The 23,866-nt window shown below is 39.3% G+C and overlaps 2 protein-coding genes across 5 annotated transcripts in view; one reads left to right on the top strand and one right to left on the bottom strand.

Annotated features, from left to right (window-relative positions):
* Window positions 1-23,866, top strand: part of FMO5 (flavin containing dimethylaniline monoxygenase 5) — a 344,784-nt gene that overhangs the window by 260,812 nt on the left and 60,106 nt on the right.
* CHD1L (chromodomain helicase DNA binding protein 1 like) overlaps window positions 1-23,866 on the bottom strand; it is a 55,475-nt gene that overhangs the window by 21,633 nt on the left and 9,976 nt on the right. Inside the window, exons 2-13 of one of the 5 annotated variants that reach the window (XM_032151607.2) lie at window positions 23,393-23,505; window positions 20,856-20,962; window positions 19,907-20,021; window positions 19,272-19,303; window positions 15,895-15,976; window positions 11,385-11,547; window positions 9,902-10,057; window positions 8,467-8,559; window positions 7,088-7,184; window positions 4,952-5,025; window positions 3,671-3,781; window positions 407-521 (exon numbers count right to left, since the gene is read on the bottom strand). In XM_032151607.2, coding sequence (XP_032007498.1) covers window positions 407-521; window positions 3,671-3,781; window positions 4,952-5,025; window positions 7,088-7,184; window positions 8,467-8,559; window positions 9,902-10,057; window positions 11,385-11,547; window positions 15,895-15,976; window positions 19,272-19,303; window positions 19,907-20,021; window positions 20,856-20,962; window positions 23,393-23,416 — 1,169 coding nt within the window. In that variant the 5' untranslated portion in view covers window positions 23,417-23,505. Of the gene's footprint in view, window positions 1-406; window positions 522-3,670; window positions 3,782-4,951; window positions 5,026-7,087; window positions 7,185-8,466; window positions 8,560-9,901; window positions 10,058-11,384; window positions 11,548-15,894; window positions 15,977-19,271; window positions 19,304-19,906; window positions 20,022-20,855; window positions 20,963-23,392; window positions 23,506-23,866 lie in introns of those variants that run through there. The other 4 variants (XM_032151609.2, XM_058439386.1, XM_058439387.1 and 1 more) reach the window with 4 other exon arrangements.

Raw genomic sequence — 23,866 nt, forward strand, 5'->3', positions numbered from 1 at the left:
GGGATTCCTTATCTGTGGCCAAGGAAAATCTCTGGAAGATCAAATTATCCTCACATCAAAAGGCAACATCTATCCTTTTTTTTTTTTTTTTTAGCTTAGCTCCATAGCCCCATAACCCCATTTTTTAACTGAGTTAGATGCTAACTCAAGAAGGATGAGTTAAATGACTTCTAAAGTTTCCTTCTAATCTTTTCACAGTTTGATTTCACTCTTTCTAATAAAGTCAGTCTGGACTGATAATGTGACCCATCCAATGCTACCCTAGGAGTCAATAGCACAGATGGGCTAAAACCTGGTGGTCTCTCAGTTCCCAGTGTGGGACTGTCACCAGGACTATATTCTTCACCTTTCTCACAACCCAGAACGGCTGCTGGGCAAGCCAAGGAAGCAGAAAAAAATCACTTACTTGTTTTGGCCAATTCGATGAGCCCTGGCAGCTGCTTGCAAGTCATTCTGAGGATTAAAGTCACTGTCAACAAAAATCACAGTATCTGCTGCTGTTAAGTTCATGCCAACTCCACCTGAAAACAATGCAAAAAGGAACGTAATCAGCAGCACACAGACAAGGAGCTAGAAAATAAGCACAAGGCTAGAGTGGGTCAGACTGATAAACTGAAATCAGTCAAAACAATTGGCTTCATCCTTCAAATGGACCCACACTCCCAACTCCAAAGCCTTGTTCTAGTGGTGAGAAGTGCTACCTGACCTCTTATTGCCTGACAGGAAAATTTTTATTACTGAATGGAACAGAATGAGCAGAGCAGGGGCAAGTGGCCGAAGTGGATACTTAAGTCAGTGCCATGGAGCCACTTTATCTCTTCTGCTTAAAAACCTTGATTAGATTTTGATTAGAGTAGTCTGAGGAAAAGGACACATACTCTTTCAGAAAACAGATCTAAATATGAGAGGTTTGCAGTGTGCACTGTCAAGAGAAGAGCACTGAATGTCGCTTGCAAGTTACAACTAGGTAGCAAGATCGCTGATAAAAAGTTAATGAGAAGAGGGGATGATATTATACTCGTGAGCAGAGTGGGAAACCTCCTCCCTCTGATTAGAGAAAGCTCCAGTGAGTCTTTTTTGTACTTGTTTCCACATTAATCAAAGAGAAAGTAACAAAACCAACGGCAAGACAAGAATACTCTGTCATTTACTCTGAGTGTTCTGAGGTTTCCTCAGAACACTCTTGCTGGTCTTTCTTCAGTGCTTCAGCAAGGAACAACTTGCTGGTCTTTCTTCAGTGCTGCAGGAAGAGAGCTGAGGAGATACCTTGAGTTACAGGAATTAATTAACAGAACCATGAAGGTAAATTGCAGCGTTCTCTTTGATTAATGTGAAAACAAGTACAAAACAGACTCCCTCTTGCCAGGGTCGTTAGAGCTGGTTGCTGAAACAAGCAAGCCTGAAAGGGCTTGTTCCATGAACCCGAATTAAGGACTAACTTTTAAGAAGGACTACTGACCATAAGCTGGATCTCCAGACAAATCAGGCAGGAATATTCTAAATTAAAGTCTTCATATCAAGTTGAAGTTGGAACAAGGAAGTAATCATGACTGATTACTGACAGATGCTAAATTATACCTAATAATAATGATAATGACACTTATGCTGTGCTTACTACTTGCCAGGCATTATTCTAAGCACTCTCTCTGTATTAACTCCTTTTAACCCTCACAACAACACTGTCGGGAAGTTGAGTAGTTGCTACGATTTTCCCCACTTTATAGATGTTGAAAGGGAGGGTAAGGGACTTCTCTGAAGTTGCAAGGCTAGAAGGTGAAAGAGCCAGGATTCATTCCCTTGCAGTGTGGGTCCAGAGCCCGTGTTTTTATCCACTATACTATAATACTTTTCAGGCGCTTATTTCATTTTAAAATGTGTTCCATAAAATTACCTTCTTGAATTCATATTGTCTAAGTGCAGCTCTTCTTCACTGAGGGGTGAGATTTTTATAAATAAGCTACACCCACATCCATGAATAGGAACATATTCATGAGCTATCACTGCCATCTGGTGGCAATATGACTCAATCACAGAAATATTTGAAAGTTGGAAGGAAACCTCTTAAATAAATGAAAATACTGCAGAACTACAGCAAAACTGTGACAGCAAACACAACAGTCAGTGTTTGGAAAAGACTAATGTCCAGGACTGCTTCAGCTCCCAGAAGATCTACTCTGAGTCCTCCAAGGAGATTAACTGAAAAGCAGAGATCTCTTTTTTCCTAATTTTAGACATTTCAAACATAATGCTGCTCTCTGAATATGAAGATGATGAAATCATTAAAGCATAAATAAAACTGTTTTCCCGGCAGTGATGATGCACTACCTGATTCTTTCAGTTTCTCCTGAGACTAACCCCGAGGCAACTGATCACATGAGAAAATGGCTGAGATTCCACATGCAGTCTATGATCTTGGAAGAGTGAGGCCAAATGAATCTTATGTTATTAATTTTATTAGGGAGATAAAACAAACACACGTGAAATAATCTCCTTATAATCAAAAATTATATCTAACACTTCTTTCATATACCCTTATAGTAGTAGGCATTTATAAAGCTTTCTAAATAAGACTGAACTCTCTTTTTAGAAAAATGTCAATCTGTCTTTAATAGGGGACACACATCCCTTTCACTTTCATGTTCCTGCATGTACTCCATCAAGATTTATGTCTACAAAAATAAGATAATGAAACTAGGATCCTATGAGTTGAAAACTAAGGTCAGCTTGCTCCAGGACCTGAGAAAAATTTCTTATTTTATTTTTGAGACAGTCTGTCACCCAGGCTGGAGTGCAGTGGTGCAATCTTAGCTCACTGCAACCTCTGCCTCCTGGATTCCAGCGATTCTCCTGCCTCAGCCTCCCTAGTAGTTGGCATTACAGGCACGCACCACTACATCCAGCTAAGTTTTGTATTTTTTTAAGTAGAGACGGAGTTTCACCATGTTGGCCAGGCTGGTCTCAAACTCCTGACCTCCAGTGATCCACCCACCTCAGCCTCCCAAAGTGCTGGGATTACAGGCATGGGCCACCGTGCTGGCCTTTTTTTTTTTTTTCAGACACCACAATGACTTAGAGAATCATTTCATCTCCAAGAGCTGATTTCAAATTATGTAACAGTAAATGAAAGCACTCTGTAACTGGTAAAGCATTACAAATGTCATAATACTCATGATTTAAGTCATATATGGACGATGTCGTAAATAATTCTAAAAAGTTGGTAGTTTCAACATAATCACATTTTTTAAACAACTAGATTTTTGTTAAGCTCTTCAACACCATTCCAGAAATACTTATAGAGGAAGGACAACTGGTAGACAAGCTGTCATTTCCCAAATTCACAGTTGGGAAGAAGAGCTACTTCCACTGAATGTAAATGAAACATTCCACAAAATTACATAAACCTTTCAGGACATTCCCAGATCAATGGTCAAAGCAGATTAGAATTACTTTCCAATAACCCCAGGTTTTAGCCTTACTTCTTTGGTGAGATGAAAGTTTGGACAGGCTGGATAGAAAAGAGCACCATGCTTGAAGTCCAGTACCTTGTTTTACATTCAGTAATAACCTCGCCTTTCAGAGAATTAAGGAAAAAAGTGTACTAACCGTTGGGATGTAATAGTACTCTATTATCCCTGATTTGTCTGTTTCCATCAATGCCTTTGCAGCCTACCTGCCCTAGTACTCAGGAGAAAAACGAAAATGGGCTGCTGTCCAAAGTTCTTAATGGCCAAGTGTCTCTCTTCTCCTCTCACAGAACCATCCACACGCTCATAGCTGTAGCCTTTACAGAGAGGAAGAAAAACAGAAATCTTAACCCTTTTCAAGTAGTCTTTGGGGAATAAAAAATTAAGCCCAAAACCAAAGGCCAATTTTGTCCCTTTCCATATACAGGCACAGCCCTACTTTAAGCAAATCCCAAAGGGAAAAATGTAAATTAACAGGGACAATTATCATTTTACAAAAGAACTCACCATAACATACTCCTCTGGATTTTTTAAATACATGCAGTTGAAGTCTTTGGCACTTGTGAAGTCAATACTCAGTTTTGACTATTCTCGAGCAACCCTGAGCATCTATCCTGTGTGATGGTTTCAATTTTGCTGAGATGTAATTCTTATGTAAACAGAAGACAAGTGCTTGGAGGCAGGTGAGTGAGCCCCTTCTAACGGTCCAGCAACCTGCCTTTCAGTGAGGCTTTAGAGTTCGCCACCTGTCTCCATGCATCCGTGTGGGGAAGGGGAGCTACAAGATCAGGCTGTTTGTGCATCTGGGGACCCCTCAATGGCCAGTGGCATGTGCCAACAGCATTTCTGCAAGTGTCCACCGGACCACGTATACTGCGGAACTCAGACACCCGGTCTGAACTACTTTTTTAAATTGTAAGATCGGGAGCTGCTCAACACTGGGCTCAAGATCAACTCATGTTACAGCCTTTTCTCATCATCTCACACAAATCTTATTACATACTAAACAGACTTCCCAGGTAATAACCTACATTCTTTATTGCCTATGTAGAAAAAGTTACTCTTACTTTTCCCCTGGCTTATTTGGTATCTCTGTAATTTCAATATTCACCTTTTCACTGATCATGAATAAGTGCTCAACTGTTGAAGTGAATGTTACAAGACACGAAAAGCTCTAGTCACCGAAACTTTATCATACATTTTCAAAAACATTTCCACAACATTTGCTCCACGGCCCATAATTTTAAATCATGTAACTGGTGGGAACGTGGGTGTTTATTTCTGCCCATGTGCCTCTCTTCTGCTGTCCATCCTTGCCTTCACACACCACTCTCCTCTCGCCTTACTTTTGATTTTTTGTTTCTGAATAATGTTCTCACCCTGCTTTCCTTTGTAATATTCTCATATCCCATATTATTCTTCATGGACCTATCTAGACTGTTAAGTCTAACAGAGCCTTAGGTAATGTAGTGGCCAAAAGGTGTCACCTCTGTAATCCATATAGTCTTGGAGAATGTCCAACATCTGGGTCATTTGGGAGAAAAGTAAAACCCGATGGCCCCTGGCAAGAAAAAGAAAAGGAAACACTGCCAAGTCTAGTGGTATTTAAGGTCAATTTCCCTCAGGCAAAATTTACCAAACAATACAAGTTTATAAATAAATACCAAAGTAGAAATATAAATGTCATATGATTTATAGACTGCCTCAGAAACTCCAAATGCTTTCTGTGAGAATACACCTCCACAGGTAGCTGTATCCCTCAGAGCAGTCATCCTCAAACTAGAGTGGAGATTATTCCCAGGGGACATGTCAATGCAACAGGGGATATAAGCCCTAGAATAAACAAGGTGCCTCTTTCTGGAATGTCAATTTGCTCAATGGAAAGAAATATAAGCTTTCAATTTAGTGGCAAAATAAATACAGATATGTCAAGAATAAAATGCAAAATTCAAATACACACACAAAAAAACAAAAAAGAAAAGAAAAACTGGAGACTCTGAAGAAAGCCTGTGGTCAGTCATCTACAACTATTCCCTGTTTGGGGGTGTAAAGTCACTATCCTGTCATCTACAGCTATATGGGTTGAAAAGTCTGAGGAGCGTTACTTTAGAGAAGCAAGGGGTAAGTGATGTCTCATCTTCCATAACACATGAGAAAATTTTTGTATAGTGAGAGGAGGGAAGAAAGGAGCAGGCAAAATGATGGAGTAAGTCAAGAACAAAGTCAGGCCTAGAGTCCCTTGTTACTGGCTGTTATTTTAAATTTGCATAAACAAAGAAGCACAGCACTGTCAAAACAATATTCTCATTATAAAAACTTATTTAATCTAAGCTTGCAACAAGTGTAAGAGGAACAATTATGGGGAACTCTTTCAAGATTCAAGCCCCAAATGGGTAGAGAAAGCAATGAACTTGAAAACCTCAATTCTAATCTCATTTCTGCCATTTGTTGGCTGTGTGACCTTGGGCAAGTCATATAACCTTTCTGGGTCGGTGAAATAAAAAACTGGCCAGAAGGCATTTATAGGTCCTTTTCCAACTCTAACATACTTATGGCAGATATATGAGAACCAATGAAATACAGTAAGATATGAAATTATTTAACTTGCACATTCCTAAAGTTGAGCAATTTTGCCAAATCTGACGTTTTAGATTAGTTCAGGCCATACCTAAGACAGTCATTCCAAAGGGATAATTTTGAAACCCATGGGAATCTGGGCTTTTCCTAGATTCCTCTAGAAAGAGAGAACTCTGGTGACTAGGAGGATTAGGTATAAGCTGAACACATGGCTATTGAACACTAACTGAACCTGGTCTTTTTTTTTTTTTTTTTTTTTTAGATGGAGCCTCGCTCTGTCACCAGGCTAGAGTGCAGTGGCATGATCTCGGCTCACTGCAACCTCTGCCTCCTGGGTTCCAGTGATTCTCCTGCCTCAGTCTCCCGAGTAGCTGGGACTACAGGTGCCCGCCACCACACCCGGCTAATTGTTGAATTTTTAGTCGAGACAGGGTTTCACCGTGTTGGCCAAGATGGTCTCGATCTCTTGACTTCATGATCCGCCCACCTCAGCCTCCCAAAGTGCTGGGATTACAGGTGTGAGCCACAGCGCCTGGCTCTGAACCTCGTCTTCTAATGCGCAACTCATGTCCCTGAGAAAGAGTCCTTCAAGTTCCCCTTGAGTTTAAATCAAACCCCACAGGTTAACAAAAATGAATGTTTACTGAGCCTCCATTATGTGTCAATTCAATGCCAAGTTACTAACAGGCAACTATAAAAGAAATGCTCAGTGTTGTCTCTGTCCTTGTGGAGCCAAACAATATATAGTTGGAGTGATACGGTAAACATACACCAGTTAACCAGACAGCAGATTAAGGCAGCACATTGCCAAGTGCTGGATTAGGATCATAAGTGCTGTAGAAATTCAGGAAAGGAAAGAATGATTGTGGAAGGGGTGGGGTGGGATAGAATGGGGTGGGAGTGTAGTCACAAAGAAGGCAGAACCTGAATCAGTGTTAAGAAAAAAAAAGAAAACTGGAACTGGCCTGAACAACTCAGTGAGTTCCTCAATTGTCAGGTCTTAACAGTCATTAGCTCAGAGCAGCAAATGTGAACCTACCACCTACCCAGAATACAGGAATGCTAGTAGCTTATCCAGCAGGTGAAGCTTCCCACTAGCCTCAATCAGGTGGTCTCCAACTTCAAAAGGCTCCGGTTCCACACCTAGAAAAGAAAGAACCCACTCCCAGTAATGTGCCCTCAGTAAGGGCAGAAGCCAATAGCTAGGCTACAAGAAGAAAAGCCAAAAGCTCCTCATATAAGTAGTTGTTTGCATGATGATCTCAGTCCTGCTTAATACCAATTACAGAGCCTGGCACATCCAACAAGCCTAATAAACATCTATCTAAGGAATAAAACCACTCTTCAGGAAACTGAGGCAGAAGAAGATGCTAAAGGTCAAGGAGACCCAAAACTGAAATCTTGAGACTCACTCTATAAAATAAGTCAAAATGACAGTCAGAATAACCTGGAGGACTTCTTTCAAAACCTATGTGTTCCCAACACCCCCTCCTCTTAAAAAAGGTCTCATATGCACCTACTTGAGATTTTGTGCAATCTTTAAACAGTTCGTAGCACTACTTGGCAAAGATTCCCTTGAAATGACTGCAGCAAGCCCTCTGTACTGATCCTATCTAGAGTCTTCATGGCCACAGGAGTGCTTGCTCCAAGGGTTACCAATCAGGGAATTAAAAAAGCCCCAGTCTGAAGAAAAACAAAAACACCACACACCAAAATTCCTAGGATGCAGCTAAAGCAGTGCCCAGGGGAAAATTTACAGAGTTCTGTATGATGAAGGGGAAGCAACAAAGGAGACTGAGAAGGAGCAGATGGAGAAGACAAAGTATATCCCAGAAGCTGAGGGAGGAAAGTGCTTCAAGAAAGAGGTGATCAGCTGTGCCAAAGGCTTCTGAGAGGGTAACTGCAACGTGAACTAACAAATAACCATTGGTTGGGCAACAGGAAGATCATTAGTGAACCTGGAATAGCAGTGAGGAAAGGCAGACTGAGTCAATTCAAGACAATGGGAAATCTGATCATGAAGAAATGATTTTTAAAAACCCAGATTATCATGCATTCCACAAAACCACCGGTCTTGACTCTTCATGTCATGAAAGAAAAAAAACGGCAAAAAAAAAACCGCTGAAGAAAGTTTCTAGATTATAGAAGACTAAAGAGACATGGCAAATGCAATGCAGGGTCTGCAGGATCTAGGACTGGATCGTGGATTTAACAAAAAAAGAAAAACATAGCCAGAAGGGATATTACCGGGACAGCTGAAGATATCTGAACATGAACAATATATGAGTTAACATCAATACAGAGAAATTGAGAATAAACAAAGTAGACAAAGTAAGTATATGCAATTATTTTGAAGAATTTTGATATGATTTGGCCACAGAAACACTACCAAAGAATAATGTGGGGGGAAAAGGCACTGTCTCACCATCAAACAAATATGGGTGATCCACACACTTTCGAAGCTGGGACAAAATGTTTTGCAGTTTAACTTTCTTTGCCGTCTCATTTTCAAATGCATCTGAAATTAAAAAAAAAGAGAGAGAGAGAGAAAGAGATGGCCTACTGAACAAAACAAAAACCAAAACCCTGAGTTTTTATAAGTAACCTTAATCATTTCAGTTATATCCTTTGAACCTACACTAACCTCCCAAATTTCACTGAATTGTATTGAGAATTAACAGCATGTTCACATAAAATTTTCTTAACCATTTTGTTTTAAGAAAGACCCTCAACTATAAACTGAACTCAGGGGTACTGTTACTCTTTTGCAAATTCTAAATTTTCTTTAACTGTCATTGTGGAGTCAAGGGACAAAAAAGTGCAATTTGAGAAATTATTTCACTCCTATCTTTCCCTTGTCACTTCCAATTCCTCCCAGTGAATCTGATTCAACAAAAAAGTTTTGCACTCTCTTAAATACAGCAGTTCCCCCTTACCCATGGGGAATATGTTCCAAAACCCCCAGTGGATATCGGAAACCATGGATAGTACCAAACCCTGTATGTATTCTGTGTTTTTTCCCATACATACATACCTATGATAAAGTTTAATTTGGCACAGTAAAATATTAACGACTCATAATAAAATACAACAATTATAACAATATACTATTCACAATGTCACAGACAGAAGATTTGTTCTTAGCAATCTCAGCATATAATTGTTTTTCATTTTTTTATTGAGAACTTTAACCTTTTTTGCTTAAAGGAAGCACTTCATGGCTTCTTTAGCATATCCAAAATGCAGGCATCACTACTCTTGTGCTTTGGGGCCATTTTTAAGTAAAATAAAAGTCAGTTGAACAAAAGCACTGTGATACCATGACTATTGGACTGATGACAGAACAGGCTACTAACGCTGACGGCGTGGATACACAGAACAAAAGGAGGATTCATGTCCTGGGTGGAACAGAGTGAGATTTCATCATGCTACTAACAACAGAGTTTGATTTAAAATTTATGAATTATTTTTGGAACCTTCATTTAACACTTTCAGACTGCAGTTCAGTGCAGAACTGAAACCCTGGAAAGCAAAACTGCGAATGAGGGTGGACTACCATATCTGACAGTGGGGGAGGATGAAAGACATGATTGGGACACCTGGAAGTGTTTGCTTAATTACAGGCACTAAGAAAAACTGAGTGAGGGGAGAAAAGGAAATTTCACAACTGCAACAACCAAGGCTGAGTTACCTTTAAGATGCTCTGCCACAGTCCCACTGTAGCCGACCAGAATTATTCAGAATACAAAATTCCATCCCATATTATTGGGATCATACAAATGAGTGTGACTATAAAATATTTTACTACATGAAATCACATCCTCATTCAGTTTCTAAATGGACAAGTGCCCTCTGATTACCTAGGTCTTTCATCAAAATGGCCTTGTAGTATTTCTTCTGCAATGCTGACATGCCATGGTATATCACTACTTCTGTCTTCTTGGGAAGCTCTGTAGCTACCTCAGCTTTCACTCGCCTCAGCAGAAACGGCTGCAAGAGTTTGTGCAATTCACTTGCTACATAACAAAAAAAAATACAAGAAGTGTGGGACAAAAGTAGAACCAAGGCAATGAACCCTAGAGAACTTAAAGAAATTTATTTTTGTTTCTCATTTCACACTTATTTTGCATTCTTGGCCACTATAGTCATTTTTTACAGTATTTCTTCCTTCATTGGGATCATCTTTTTTCCGGAATCATGACTTGTTCTTAGCCCAAGAACGAGGAACACTCAAATAACTTTTGTTTCCAGAATTTTTGCATTTAATCTCACTGATCAGCATAACAGCTTAGAAATTTCAAGTGAGGAATACTGTCCCCATTTTTATAGCTAAGTTAAGTGAGGCTCAGAAATTAGGCAACTTATCCAAAGTCACACAGCTGGATGTGAATGTGGCCAGCATTCAAATTTGGCTCTTTGACTTAAAAAATCCCTTAATCTTTCCCCAGGTGTCTTGAATTTCAAAAATTATTCTAAATTAGAATTATACTACCTGTAGGATTGCCAGATGTGCAAATGGAAATACAGGTGCCCAGTTAAATTTGAATTTCAAATAAATAATGAACAACTTTTTAACACAAGTGTGTCCCATGTAATACAAGTGTGTCATGCATTTGACTAGAAGTCTTATATTTTGTCAGGTAACCCAAAACATGGGAGTAATCAGAGCAGGTTCGCCAGGTAATCTTCAGTCTATAGTCTGGAGATTTTTGCTGTGAGAAGCCCCCTCAAACTCATACTTACCCAGCACATACAAACTCACTAGTTGGTATACCTCCCATCTGTTTTGAAAAATCATCCTAGGATAATACCACAGGGATAGATAGATAATCCTACAACACAGAGGGGCAAAGATACAGGAACAGAAGACTACAACTCTTGGCTGTATGAATGAGAAAGGGTTCCCATCCCAGAATTCTGGTTTTGGTGCAGCATTAAAAGAAATACCAGTGCTGTAGAATGCTGAACAGTAGTTTGGGACTACAGCACCCACATACTTTTCTCCCTCAGGAAGTGACTTATAAAGTTAACAAAGTCTTTATAGAAATTACAAGTTGGAAAAAAAAGTCTGCAAATCAGCAGGCACTTTCTATTTCTTCCAAAAATGAACTAAAGAAGCCCTACTGCAGAATCACATAGCAAACAATTAACAGAGTCATAAACAGCAGACAACTGGGAACAACATGTGTGACCTAACATCTCCCTAATATCAGCGGCTCTGTCTCCCTGGAAGGTGTCCTCTGGTCATCAATTCTCCTTCTTTTCTACCTATAACCATTATGCATGAGGATGGTTTCTGTGTCAATCATCATTTTGGGGATGATTTATAGGAAAGGAACTTGCCTGACTCAGACTCTTTCTCAATATCCTGGTAGCGCTGAATAAAGTCTCCCACCTCTTCCTTGGAAAAGAGATCAGGCTCCACAAAAGTGAGGAGGGAGTGGAGCTCTTGGAGGCTGTTCTGGATGGGAGTTCCGGTCAACAGGAGACTGAAGACTACTGAGAACTCAAATACATAAATAAATAAAATAAAAATTCCATAACACTGGAATGCAAGGCTGAGTTACTCATCACAACCTTTACCCACACAGAGAGAGGCATGATTTAATGGAAATACCGAGGGGACATGAAATCAGATGGCTCAGGTTCAAGCTGCAAACTAGCTGTTTGATGCAGGAAATAATACCTCTTCAGTTTCAACTATAAGAAGGGGATAATAACCCTGTGAAGAAAACACTGTTATATAAGGATGTAGTAACACTTTGTGAACTCCGAAGTATTGCATGAGGATTTAATATGGCTGTTATTATTCAATTCAGATGGGGATTCAAACTATGTGTTACTGCCTGTGTGGGGGAGTCTACTGAGGTATCTGAGACACAAAGCACATGCTCATGCAGTTTGAGAATCCAACGATACAGCATCAGGCCCCACCACTGCAAGCAATAAGCAAGATTTATAATAGGAGACTGCCCTTTTATAAAATTTAATGGTGCATCAGATGCAAGGTGTCAAGATTTCTGGATGTTTCTGGACATAGGACCACAGAGAATCTCAAATGGAAAAAAAATTTCCTTAAATTTTCAACAACAAAGAAGAACACCAAGATGCAAGATGTCAAGATTTCTGGATGTTTCTGGACATAGGATCACAGAGAATCTCAAATGGAAAAAAAAGTCCTTAAATTTTGAACAACAGAGAAGAACACCAAGAATAAGAGAGACATGAAGTAGAAGGTTAGGAAAAAGACGAAAACATATTAGGTCAAGCAAAAGATATTCTCTAAACTGACATTCACAAGAATTTCCACTAGTAGAATTAAATAATACATCAAAACGGGGAAGCCATATCTTGACATCTTGTGTATGTATATCTTTTTTTTTTTTTGAGACAGGGTCTTGCTCTATCACCCAGGCTGGAGTACGGTGGCAGGATCTCGGCTCACTGTAACCTCCTCCTCCCAGTTCAAGTGATCTTCCCACTTCAGTCTCCCCAGTAGCTGGAGCTACAGGCACTCACCACCACATTCAGCTAATTTCTTAAATTTTTTTGTAGAGACAGGGTTTCACTATGTTGCCCAGGCTGCTCTTGAACTCCTGGGTTCAAGTGATCTTCCTGCCTCGGCCTCCCAAAGTGCTAGGATTACAGGTGTGAGCCACAGCACCCAGCCTGTTTTAAATGTCAAAACATAGTATGTAAACGTATATATATGTATGTGCATATATACACATGTATATACACAATATTTTCATATTTAAAATAATATACATTTTGACTTTTTAAATTATATATATGCATATATACATTACTTTTTGGGTGTATACACACAGCAAAGATTATGGCAGCACATACACCATTAAACCATTAAAGTGTTAATGTAGGAGTAGGATTACTGGGATGTTTTCTTTTCTTCTTGTCTTTCTATATTTTGATTTGGAGGGGGGTCATAGGAAGACACTGCTTTTATAATACAAAAAATGATAAATGAATAACACAATCAATGAAAACAGATGTAAACAATTTTTTTTTTTGCCATCTCCCTTTTTTATTTGTTTCTTTTTAAATGTCTAATCAATGTCTACCCATTCATGGTTGTTCTGCTTGTTAGGTGATGTTTTTGTAGTATTTCAAGTATGGGAACTTGTCAAAAGTAATGTTTCCAATAATCAATTCACATTCTTACAATATGTGTTCACCAAGTAAAGAGCAGAGGTGAATGAAGGCTGTGAGGTCACAAAGGAAACCAAGGCTGCTAGTCGCTACAGGTAACTTACCCTATGACACAAATTAACATTTTGATTCAGTTAGGTCCATTTTGGGATCAAAATTTATAACTGGGTAAAGATTCAGAGACCGTCTGTCTCTGTTTGTAAATAGTATTTTGTAAGCTTTTTTGTGTGTGTATAAAATACTTTGCAAACATTTTCCATGTTATTAAATATTCTTCTACATAATTGTTCTTGGTAGCCTTACATTTTGCAAATGCACTGTGTGAATGTCACATAAATTGCACAACCAATTCCCTATATTTTACATTTAGGTTGCTTCCAACTTTTTTTTTTTTTTGAGACAGAGTCTCGCTCTGTTGCCCAGGTTGGAGTGCAGTGGCGTGATCTCGGCTCACTGCCAGCTCCATCTCCTGGGTTCATACCATTCTCTTGCCTCAGCCTCCCGAGTAGCTGGGACTACAGGCGCCCACCACCACGCCCAGCTAATTTTTTTGAATTTTTTAGTAGAGACAGGGTTTCACCATGTTAGCCAGGATGGTCTCGATCTCCTGACCTCATGATCCGCACATCTCGGCCTCCCAAAGTGCTGGGATTACAGGCGTGAGCCACTGAGCCCAGCTGGTTGCTTCCAACTTTTATAAACTGAAAACAATATTAGGGGAAAAAAAAAAAAAAACGGCAGTATCCCACTCCCCATCTGTCAGCCCAGTAAATAAATGTATTTTCTTTCCAACCAGTTATCTGCAACTCAAGCCTCATCTAAAAAGGAATGCTTAGATGACCCAGAACCATTTCTTCACTTAATCCCTCTGAGCCTTAGTTTCCTTATGAATAACAAGAAAACGCTCTGGGGCCAGCAACAGAACTTAGCTTTCCCACTCCAAATCCAGGTTCTTTTACTATGCCTGCTTCTCTCCTCCCGTTTTAAATTAGTAAACTGGCACAGTAGTTTATGAAGCCATCTTTCATAACGTTAGATGCTAGGATATGACAACTCCTACGGATTGAATGTGTTTCCTTCAAAATTCAGGTGTTGTCAATGTGATAGTATTAAGAGGTAGCGCCTTTAAGAGGTGGTTAGTTCATAAGAACTTTTCCCTCATGAATAAGATTAAGGCCTTTATATATATATAAAAAAAAAAAGTGTCATGCAGCATTTGGACAGCTTGCTCTTCTGCTCCCTCTTGCCCGTCCACCTTCTATCATGTGAGGATGCAGTTAAGAAGGCTCTTGCCAAATGCTGGCACCTTCATCTTGGATCCCAGCCTCTAGAACGGTGATAAATAAATTTCTGCTCATATGAATTACCCAGTCTGTGAAAAACAGACCAAGACAAGCTCTCAGAAGGAGATACTGTTAAAAGTCCCTACAAAGAAGGCAAAGGACACCAGGGATAGAGGGGGCCCCACCAGGGGACAGCGACCTTTGAGACTGGGCTAATAATACACAGTGATCATATCTACATTAAGACTCTAAAAACTGCAACTTTTAGACCAGTAAAAATAGAATTCATATCTAAGACTTTCCTCCAAATGACTCTAAATTTATTAATTGGTTTATTATAGGACAAGGACCAAACTTTAATTATCATCACAGAAATTAACATATGTGGTCTCATCAATGAACAAACCTTTACCAAGTCAATAAAAAGGGTATTTCACATCACACTGACTCCTCAGAAAAAAAGGCCAATCTAGGGTACAGTGATATTTCTCATCTACTTTGCCAGAATGATGCAAGAGATCCAGAGAAAGGAATGAAAGCAAGTGTATTATGCTCAAAAGTAGGACAAAGACAAGACAAACTGGAGGTAATATTCAATAGCATGTGATTGGTCTCTTCATGAACCCAGGTGAACTATCAAATTTTTTCAACAGGTAAATTGGGGGGAGGGGTACAACACGTCTGATATATCTACTATTGCGCAAAGAAGAATTATAGTAGATTTTTTAAGAGAAATTGTCCCTTTGAAGATGATCAAAAGAGAGTTGAAACATTTCTGAAATAAAATGCATTCTATTGGGGTAGGGTTCTTATTCACCAGATATTAGTAAACCTATCTCCAATATAAAAGAAAGAAGAAGTTAGGCCATATTCAGCACTACTTCTGTCTTCCAAAACATGTTCATTTAGCCCTGCAGAAATCGAACTCGAAAAAAGGTTTCAATTTAATTGACTGTATATAGGCCTAAACTAGTATTTTTTAAACAGAGTTATGAAGAAAAGATGAATATGTGGAGCACAGAGGATTTTTAGGGCAGTGAAACTACTCTGTATGATACTGTAACAGTAGATATCATGGCACTGGACATTTGTCCCAACCTACAGAATGCACACCACCAAGAGTGAACCCGAATGTAAACTATGGACTTTGGGTGATAGCAATGCATCAATGTAGGTTCATCAGTTGCAACAACTGCGCCACTCTGGTGGGGTATGTTGATAATGGGTGAAGCTGTACAAGTGTGGGGACAGGGGACAGCTGTACATGTGTGGGGACATATGCATGGAAAACATCTGTAGTTTCTGTTCAATTTTGTTGTGAATCTAAAATTACTCTAAAATATAATGTCTATTTAAAAAGAAGGGGTTATATAAAAACTAAGGCTACACTCTAAGTTTACCTCTGACAAGGTCTTATGCAGCAGGGAGCTTTGGTTTTTCAACCTGTGAGCTTCATCCACAACAAGAACACTCCAAGGGAATCTGTGAGAGAAAACCCAAGCTTTCAGTTTTGTGTAATTTAAACACATATTTCACAATCAAAAGTCTTACTACAAAACTGTGACTGTTGTTAAAAAGACTAACAGTAAGCCCCTTCTATTACAAATGCCACCAAATTACCTTCCTATCTGAGAGGCTACATGTGCATAATACAATATCTGGATAAGGTAGTAAAACCAAGGGATTTTTTTTTTTTAACAAAATGGGAAAGACCTATGCAGAAAGGAAGAAGCCAGAGACAGAAAGGAAAAGGAAACATTTATGATCTCCTACTTTGTGCCAGACACTGACCTCAGGACTTTATGTGTTATTTAGTCTAAAAGAGTATAGCAAGCAGACAATTGTGCTCATTTTACTAATAAAGATACTAAAGCTCAGAAAGGTTAGGTGACTTGGTGAAGGTCATAAAGACAGAGCTGATGTTCAAACACAGAAGAAAAAAATCAAGAGACAGTGGTGTTGTAGGAACTTAAGAAGTGTGACTTTAAAATGGGTAAGTGGTGAGCAGAGTCAAATCTCTCAGAGATGTCCAGGAAGATATATCCACTGAATTTGTTGACATGGAAGTCATTAGTGGCTGTTGCCAGAGCACATTTTGCAGCATACTGTGTCACATCAGCAATTTCTCAAGAAGTTTCAGTCATAAAAGCAAATACTTTGACAAATACTACTGAGAAGCTATTTAAGAAAAATTCAAAATACAGAAAAAGATATACTTGGGAATGTTTCAAGTTGTATTATTTAAAACAGCAAAAAGTGGAAAATAACCTAAATGTCCAATAATAGGTAGTAAAATATTACATGGCATTTTAAATAATAAATATGATTGTGTTGCAATTTAAAAGGCCTATAGAATAATAAAAAAGATATAAATATCATGTATCCTCTTTTACAAATGTGAAAGCCATGCAAAAGATAATAAAGTGAAAATTATAAGATGTTCAACTTTTTATTTTGACTATAAACATTCTGGAATCCCATTACATTATTTTCATATTTAAAAAACTAAATTTATATACAGATAAAACAGAACACTGGAAAAATAGTAGGTATGGAAAGGAAAATTCCTCCAAAATTAGAGAAAGATCTTGAGCAGAGGTTCACCTTACAAGGTGGAGGCCCTCTTCCTGAGGCTACAGAGAAACTCCAGAGGACAGGCGGAGGAACAGAGGTGCCTACTACACTACCATTCACCTACTGAGAGGAGCCAGTAGAGGGGGACTGAGGGTCCAAAGAGAGTGCAGGAAGTCAAAGGAGAAGGTTGGGTGGCATGAGCAGAGGATGCATTTAAGGATGACAAGAAACAAGGGTCCAGATGAAGTTGCACAGTGGTCATGAGATAAGGTATGGAAGTTTCTCTAGGATGGTGCCTGGCTCTGTTTGAATTAGCTTTCAGAACAGATTATGTCCTATTCCCTTGTGAAGAACTAGACACTTAGGTGTCCAAAAAATGCTTGTTCAGTGAAACAGGCTACAGAGAGGTGGATTTTGGCTCATGAAAGGAAGTGGGTCAAATCATTCATCCAAGGATACTCTAAATGATGTTCCCTGAAGAGGAAAAGATGGGGGAAATCCAGTACTGAATGGAAAGTCAGATGAGGTAACTTCTAATCCTCTTGATCCAAAGAGTTTTACAAGTCTATTGTCCAAAACATTTCAAATTGTTCATATTTGTAACATGCACAGCCTTAACTCTCCATAATAAATCTCTTTAGGGCAGAGATGATATTACACTTCCCTGCTATTCTCAGAATGTACAATACAGTAATAAGCAATATAACCTTCCAAATATATTGAAAGAATGTATCTATGTTGTTGGGATTCATACTACAAGACAGCATTATAAATGTCTCTCTGTTACTTAGGTTCTTAAATCTACCTGAAAATGCATTGAAAACAGACGATCTGAAATAGAAAGATTCTATTTCTGCTGAATAATGTAAAACTCCAGTACAACTAGCTATTTTGAGAAGTTCTCTTAAAAAGAGGCTCCACAGCACCAAATGCTGGGTTTAAATGTCTGCTTTGCTATTTATCATCAGCAATGTAACCTTGGATGGGTTACCAAATCTCTTACTTTCCTCACCCGTAAAATGGATAATAGCTGCCTCATAGGGTTTTCATGAAGATTAAATGGGATAATTTACGTAAAGTACCCAACAACATTTATGTCCCAATTTTATTGTCTTTTGAGACTTCCCATATATTGCTATGTATTATGGTTATCCGTACACTTATCCCTCCACTAGAGTTTATGTCTTCTTAGGGTAGCTCTATGATTTACTTTCCTGATACTGCCAGTGACTCTCAGAACAATGTCTTTCCAGTGAGTGGCTTTCAACAAATATTTAACTTAAATATTAATAAAAAGAGAGGGAATGTGTATCTTAAGAAAAATAAGATAATATGCTCACTTAAATGAAATACTGGATAGTTAAGTCATGAAATCTATGACCTAGCCTCTAGTATTTCAAAATAACATGAAAATAACATGAAAATAGAAATCCAATTCACAGGAACCTGGATGAGAAATAACATTTAAAATATTGATAAAATACTTCGAAAACAAAAATTTTTGAATATTAAAATACAGAATATCCACCTAACCATGTAATAACTACAGAGGTTATAGAGAATGAAACCCTGTCAACATATCTTTCTTACCTAAATTCTAGCCCTTGTTTAATTTGCATTGTAACTGTTATCTTGACATGATCCTATCATTCCCATTATTAGGTAGTATTGAGAGTTAAATCTGAATTTCCAATTTCATGGGCCAATATGAGGTTAACTAATTAGAGGTACACCTAAAACTCCCTTTCTAAAAAGTTAATTCCACGGCACTGATTGCTACTTTAGGTTATTTCCAGCAAACAGCTCAAATGGTTCTCCTTCTATATTACAGCAAACTCTCCAAATGGTAGTACTGAAAGGGGTCTATGCAAGTTGATGTAAAGAGCCTAATATCTATTAACCACACAAAATATATTTAATCTCATTTAATTTTCATAACAGCTATTTGAGGTAAGAAACAATTATCCCCATTTTACAGATGAAGAAGCTGAAGTTCATGGAGATTAAATAAGTAACCCAAGGACACACAGCTAATGACTAGAGGACTGTAACACAGGACTCCCACCATGCCGCCTACCCATAGACAGAACTTATGGAAGACATACCAGACATGCCAGGAGAGGCAAAGTACTAAAACGTGAAGGAAAGACATGACATTCACGATACATTCAACCCAAGTTCTTAAATAGTACAACCTACTCACGATTTTAGAAATGATGCATCTTTCAAGCAAATCTGAAAAATTAGGAAGACATGTTATAAAGGCTGGCATTGATAAACTCTAATATTGATAAGCTAGTTTTCTGTGAACTCTCTTAAACTACAGGATTTATCTAAGTCTCATTTGTTCACTAAGTAAAAAAAGTTCTGAGAATAATTTCTAAGTAGCGCCATCTTAAAAACAAAGAGAAAAGCCTGATTAAGTGGAAGGTCAGTGGCACACACTGTCTTAGACTGAAATACAAGGATTTAAAATAAGGCCAGAGCTGTCTCCCATTCCTGTCCTCCAGTAACAGACATGATTGTTCAGTCCACAAAACCCTTTCCCCTGCCTGCCTGCCTGACTTCTGTTCATCAACCAAGAGGCAGCTCAAGTGCCACTTCCTTGAGAAGCCTTCCCCCTTGATCCACCAAGAAAGGAAAAGATCGAACTAATTTGAAGCACAATGATCCTTCACTTCTTTTGGTCGCAGCCCTCTTTTGAGAATCTGATGAAGGCAGACTCCCTGCCCAGAAAAGTGTGTGCTCTCAACAAAACTTAAAATATAATTTCAGCAGACTCTACAACTTCTAAGGTCACAGGTTAGGAGTTCTTGCTGTAGAGAAACGAACGAATACCTCATAGGTAGTCAGTAGCACATGAAAACGTGACTCCTGTTTCAGGTCTTGCTGAAGGCAGGCTCTTTCCTCCTTGTCGCCTGCATATGTTACACAGGAAAGACCTGGAGCAAATCTGAATCCAAGAAAAGAAGTAGATAAACATAAATACTAGATCCATGTGACAGGATGTGCATATCCGGAAAATTACATTTCATGGGAGGAAGCAATGTGCAGACCTCATGAGGTCCTACAACCAGAGTCTTAGGGCTCTGAATCTTATCTAAAGTAATGATTGAACCTCAGAGCGAGTTCCTATGTGAACAGGTAGAGGGATCAGATCTAAAAAGGTCTTGTGCTGACTCTAAAAATAAAACGATCTCTTCCACATGAGTTACTTCCTACGTCACTATGAAAAATAGGCCGGGCGCGGTGGCTCACACCTGTAATCCCAGCACTTTGGGAAGCTGAGGCGGGCAGATCACGAGGTTGGGAGTTCGAGACCAGCCTGACCAACATGGAGAAACCCGGTCTCTACTAAAAATATAAAATTAGCCAGGCGTGGTGGCACACGCCTGTAATCTCAGCTACTTGGGAGGCTGAGGCAGGAGAATCACTTGAACCCAGGAGGCGGAGGTTGCAGTGAGCCAAGATCATGCCATTGCACTCCAGCCTGGGCAACAAGAGCAAAACTCTGTCTCAAAACAAACAAACAAAAAACAATGGCTTCTACTAAGTTCATCAATACTTACTATAAATGATTGCTGACCTTTAAATTGCCATATAGTAATAATATTACTCTTCCCCTATTATATCCTCAGTGTCTACCTACACTCTATCAGTTCGAAGTTTTCTGGAATAAACTTAATAATTACGACAATAGGTTGTTTTATCATATTTTATACATCATCCAGAAAAAAAGTCTTAATCAAGATAAAACAACAAAATTTCAGCTACATCTACTCTGTACCTCTGCATTTCTTCTTTCCAGTTGCTCAAAACAGACAAGGGACAAAGAATCAGAAATGGTCCTTCATCATTTAATCTTCCTGCCAAATAAATGAAGAAAGCAATAGTCTGGAACACAGAAAAAGAAAGGCAGTTTTGATCACTTTCCCCATGAGAAACAACCATGAAGTTCCCACAACCCTGTAGGGAACACACACTCTTGTATAAGACTTGTTTTACAAAGAAATATCGTACGATCTTCCGCACATTAGGGGAGTAATCCATTCGTAGAGTGAAATCATGTAAGCCACAATATACTTGCCACGGAAATTTATGGAACTCAATTACTTCAGTAGTTAATAAGCAATGAGGCTCAATGTTTAGGTAATTGAACCTCTACCGTAAAGAAAAAGTCAGGAAAGACAATAGAAATCAATGAAAATCCACCTGATGGCCAAGATCTGCAATACTCTGAAAACATAAAGCAAGAAGTGCCAAGATATGACTGTAAAAATGGCCAATCGCATGGTGGCCCTCTGCTGCCTGCCAGGCTTTCCCCAGGGAGGATGCTTTCCTTCCTCCCTCACTTCCTCCCACCTTCCCCTACTGTCTTCCTTTCTTCCATATGTATTTACAGGGTGTCTTCTATCTGCTAGGCACTGTCCTATGCTCCAGTTACACAACAGTGAACAGAACAGACAAAACGCCCAGCCCTCCTGGAGGACACATTCTAACGGGGAAAACAGACAATACACGATCCTAAGCTTAAGGAAGGGAATAAAATGGAAATATTGGTAAAGGCAAATGGGCATACTTCAGAAGATTCTAGTACACACTTATGACTTGAATGTTGCTGTAATATACAGAGAAAATAACCTATTTTAAAACAAAAATGTGTCAAGAGACTCCATCTTCAAATGCTGAGCTATTTCTGAGAAAAATCTGTCCTAAGGATATAATTCAAAATCCTCAGAAAGCTACAAGCACGAAGATGTTCCTATCAAGATTAAACAGCACAAAAAGGGGAGGAATCACCATTTCTCATCTGTAGAACATTTAAGTAAATTATAAATTCCATTGATGGAATGTTATGCAATGTTGATAATGACTGTGAAGAATATAACAAAGTAAAAAATTACAGTGACATTGTTAGATTAACAAAATATAAACTATATATGCACTATAATTTCAACCATGGGCTGGGTGCAGTGGCTCACGCCTGTAATCCCAGTACTTTGGGAGGCCAAGGCAGGAGGATCACTTGAGCCCATAAGTTCAAGGCCAGCCTAGGCAACATAGTGGGACCTCGTCTCTACAAAAAATTTAAAAATAAGCTGTGCATGGTGGCATGCGCCTGTAGTCCCAGCTACTCAGGAGACTGAGGATTCCTTGAGCCTGGGAGGCAGAGGTTGCAGTGAGCCAAGATCATGCCACTGCATTCCAGCCTGCGTGACACAGCAAGACTCTGTCTCAAAAACAAAACAAAAGTTCAATCATGCAAAACACACACTGCAACTCATGGTTATGGTTAGAGTGCTTGATTACAGGGTGGTAGTTAGTTTTTATAACAGAAATAATTTTCTTTTTAAATTATCTATGGCTTCTCAGCCCAAACTGTGCCAGGAACCATTCTTTAATAAGTGACTTAATGAATTAAAACCATTCAGTCTAGCTTTCCCTGAGGATGCAATTTAGAGAAAGTTTATCTTTTATTACTATAAACCAGATGTGTCTACAAAACAAGTGTGGAGTCACTAGTGAATTCTAGCAAGAATTTAAGGAAGAAATTAACAGCAATTCTACATAAACTCTTCCAGAAAATGGAAGAGAAGGGCATACTTCTCAACTCATTCTACAAGGCCAGCTTTACCCCAATACTAAAATTAGATAATGACACTACAAGAAAATTACAGACCAATGTCTTTCATGAACATAGATGCAAAAAGTCTAAACAGGCCGGGCGCGGTGGCTCACGCTTGTAATCCCAGCACTTTGGGAGGCTGAGGCGGGCGGATCACGAGGTCAGGAGATCGAGACCACAGTGAAACCCTGTCTCTACTAAAACTACAAAAAAATTAGCCGGGCATGGTGGCGGGCGCCTGTAGTCCCAGCTACTCGGAGAGGCTGAGGCAGGAGAATGGCCTGAACCTGGGAGGCGGAGCTTGCAGTGAGCCGAGACTGCGCCACTGCACTCCAGCCTGGGCGACAGAGCGAGACTCCGTCTCAAAAAAAAAAAAAAAAAAGTCTAAACAAAATTTTAGCAAAACAAATTTGTAGGTGATATCTTTTTAGAGAGCTTAAAGCAGAGCTATGTGAACATCCGAGGAAAGGAAAAGTAGCATTAGCTGGCCCTGAATAAAGTCAGTAGGGCAACTGCAATGACTGAGGCAGAGAAGACTACAGGGAAGGCCCTCTCCCGGTGCAAGAGCCAGTTAGCCTGGATCCCAGGGACATTTGTGAAACTGAGCTTTGTTTCAGCTGCAGAGCTCTCAGCTCCAGAATGAGTTATAAGGAGGTATTGCAGTGGCAGTGAGCAGTACTCGTGGCATAGTAACACACCTGGCAGGTCTTCCCCAGGCCCATCTCATCTCCCAGGATACAGCCATTCTGACAATGGAAGCGCTGGGCGAGCCAGTTTACTCCCTCCAGCTGATAAGAGCGTAGGTGAATCCCTAGAAACAAAAAATACAGCAAATCCAAAGAGCAGACATTTCAGCACATGCAGAGGCAATGTTCTAAGAGTTTGAATGAGGAACACAGTCTAAATTCACATAGCCCTAAAACTCACTGGCCATATCTTTTGCTGAGGAGTTATGGATATCTAAACATCTGCTGACTTCCAAATTACTTTTTGAGCAGACTTACTCACCTTTATATTCAAAGCCCCAAAGTAGCCTGTCATTGTTACCTGATTCACTTGGTAGATGAGTAAGTCAACTTGGGATCTGGCCTCTATACTGCCTGAGACTCACAACAGTGTCCATTCTAGGAAATGAGGCATTACTGATGCAACTTAACAAAGAGCAACAACAC

This window comes from Hylobates moloch, unplaced genomic scaffold (genome assembly GCF_009828535.3).
Source record: "Hylobates moloch isolate HMO894 unplaced genomic scaffold, HMol_V3 SCAFFOLD_5, whole genome shotgun sequence".
Lineage (NCBI taxonomy): Eukaryota > Metazoa > Chordata > Mammalia > Primates > Hylobatidae > Hylobates > Hylobates moloch.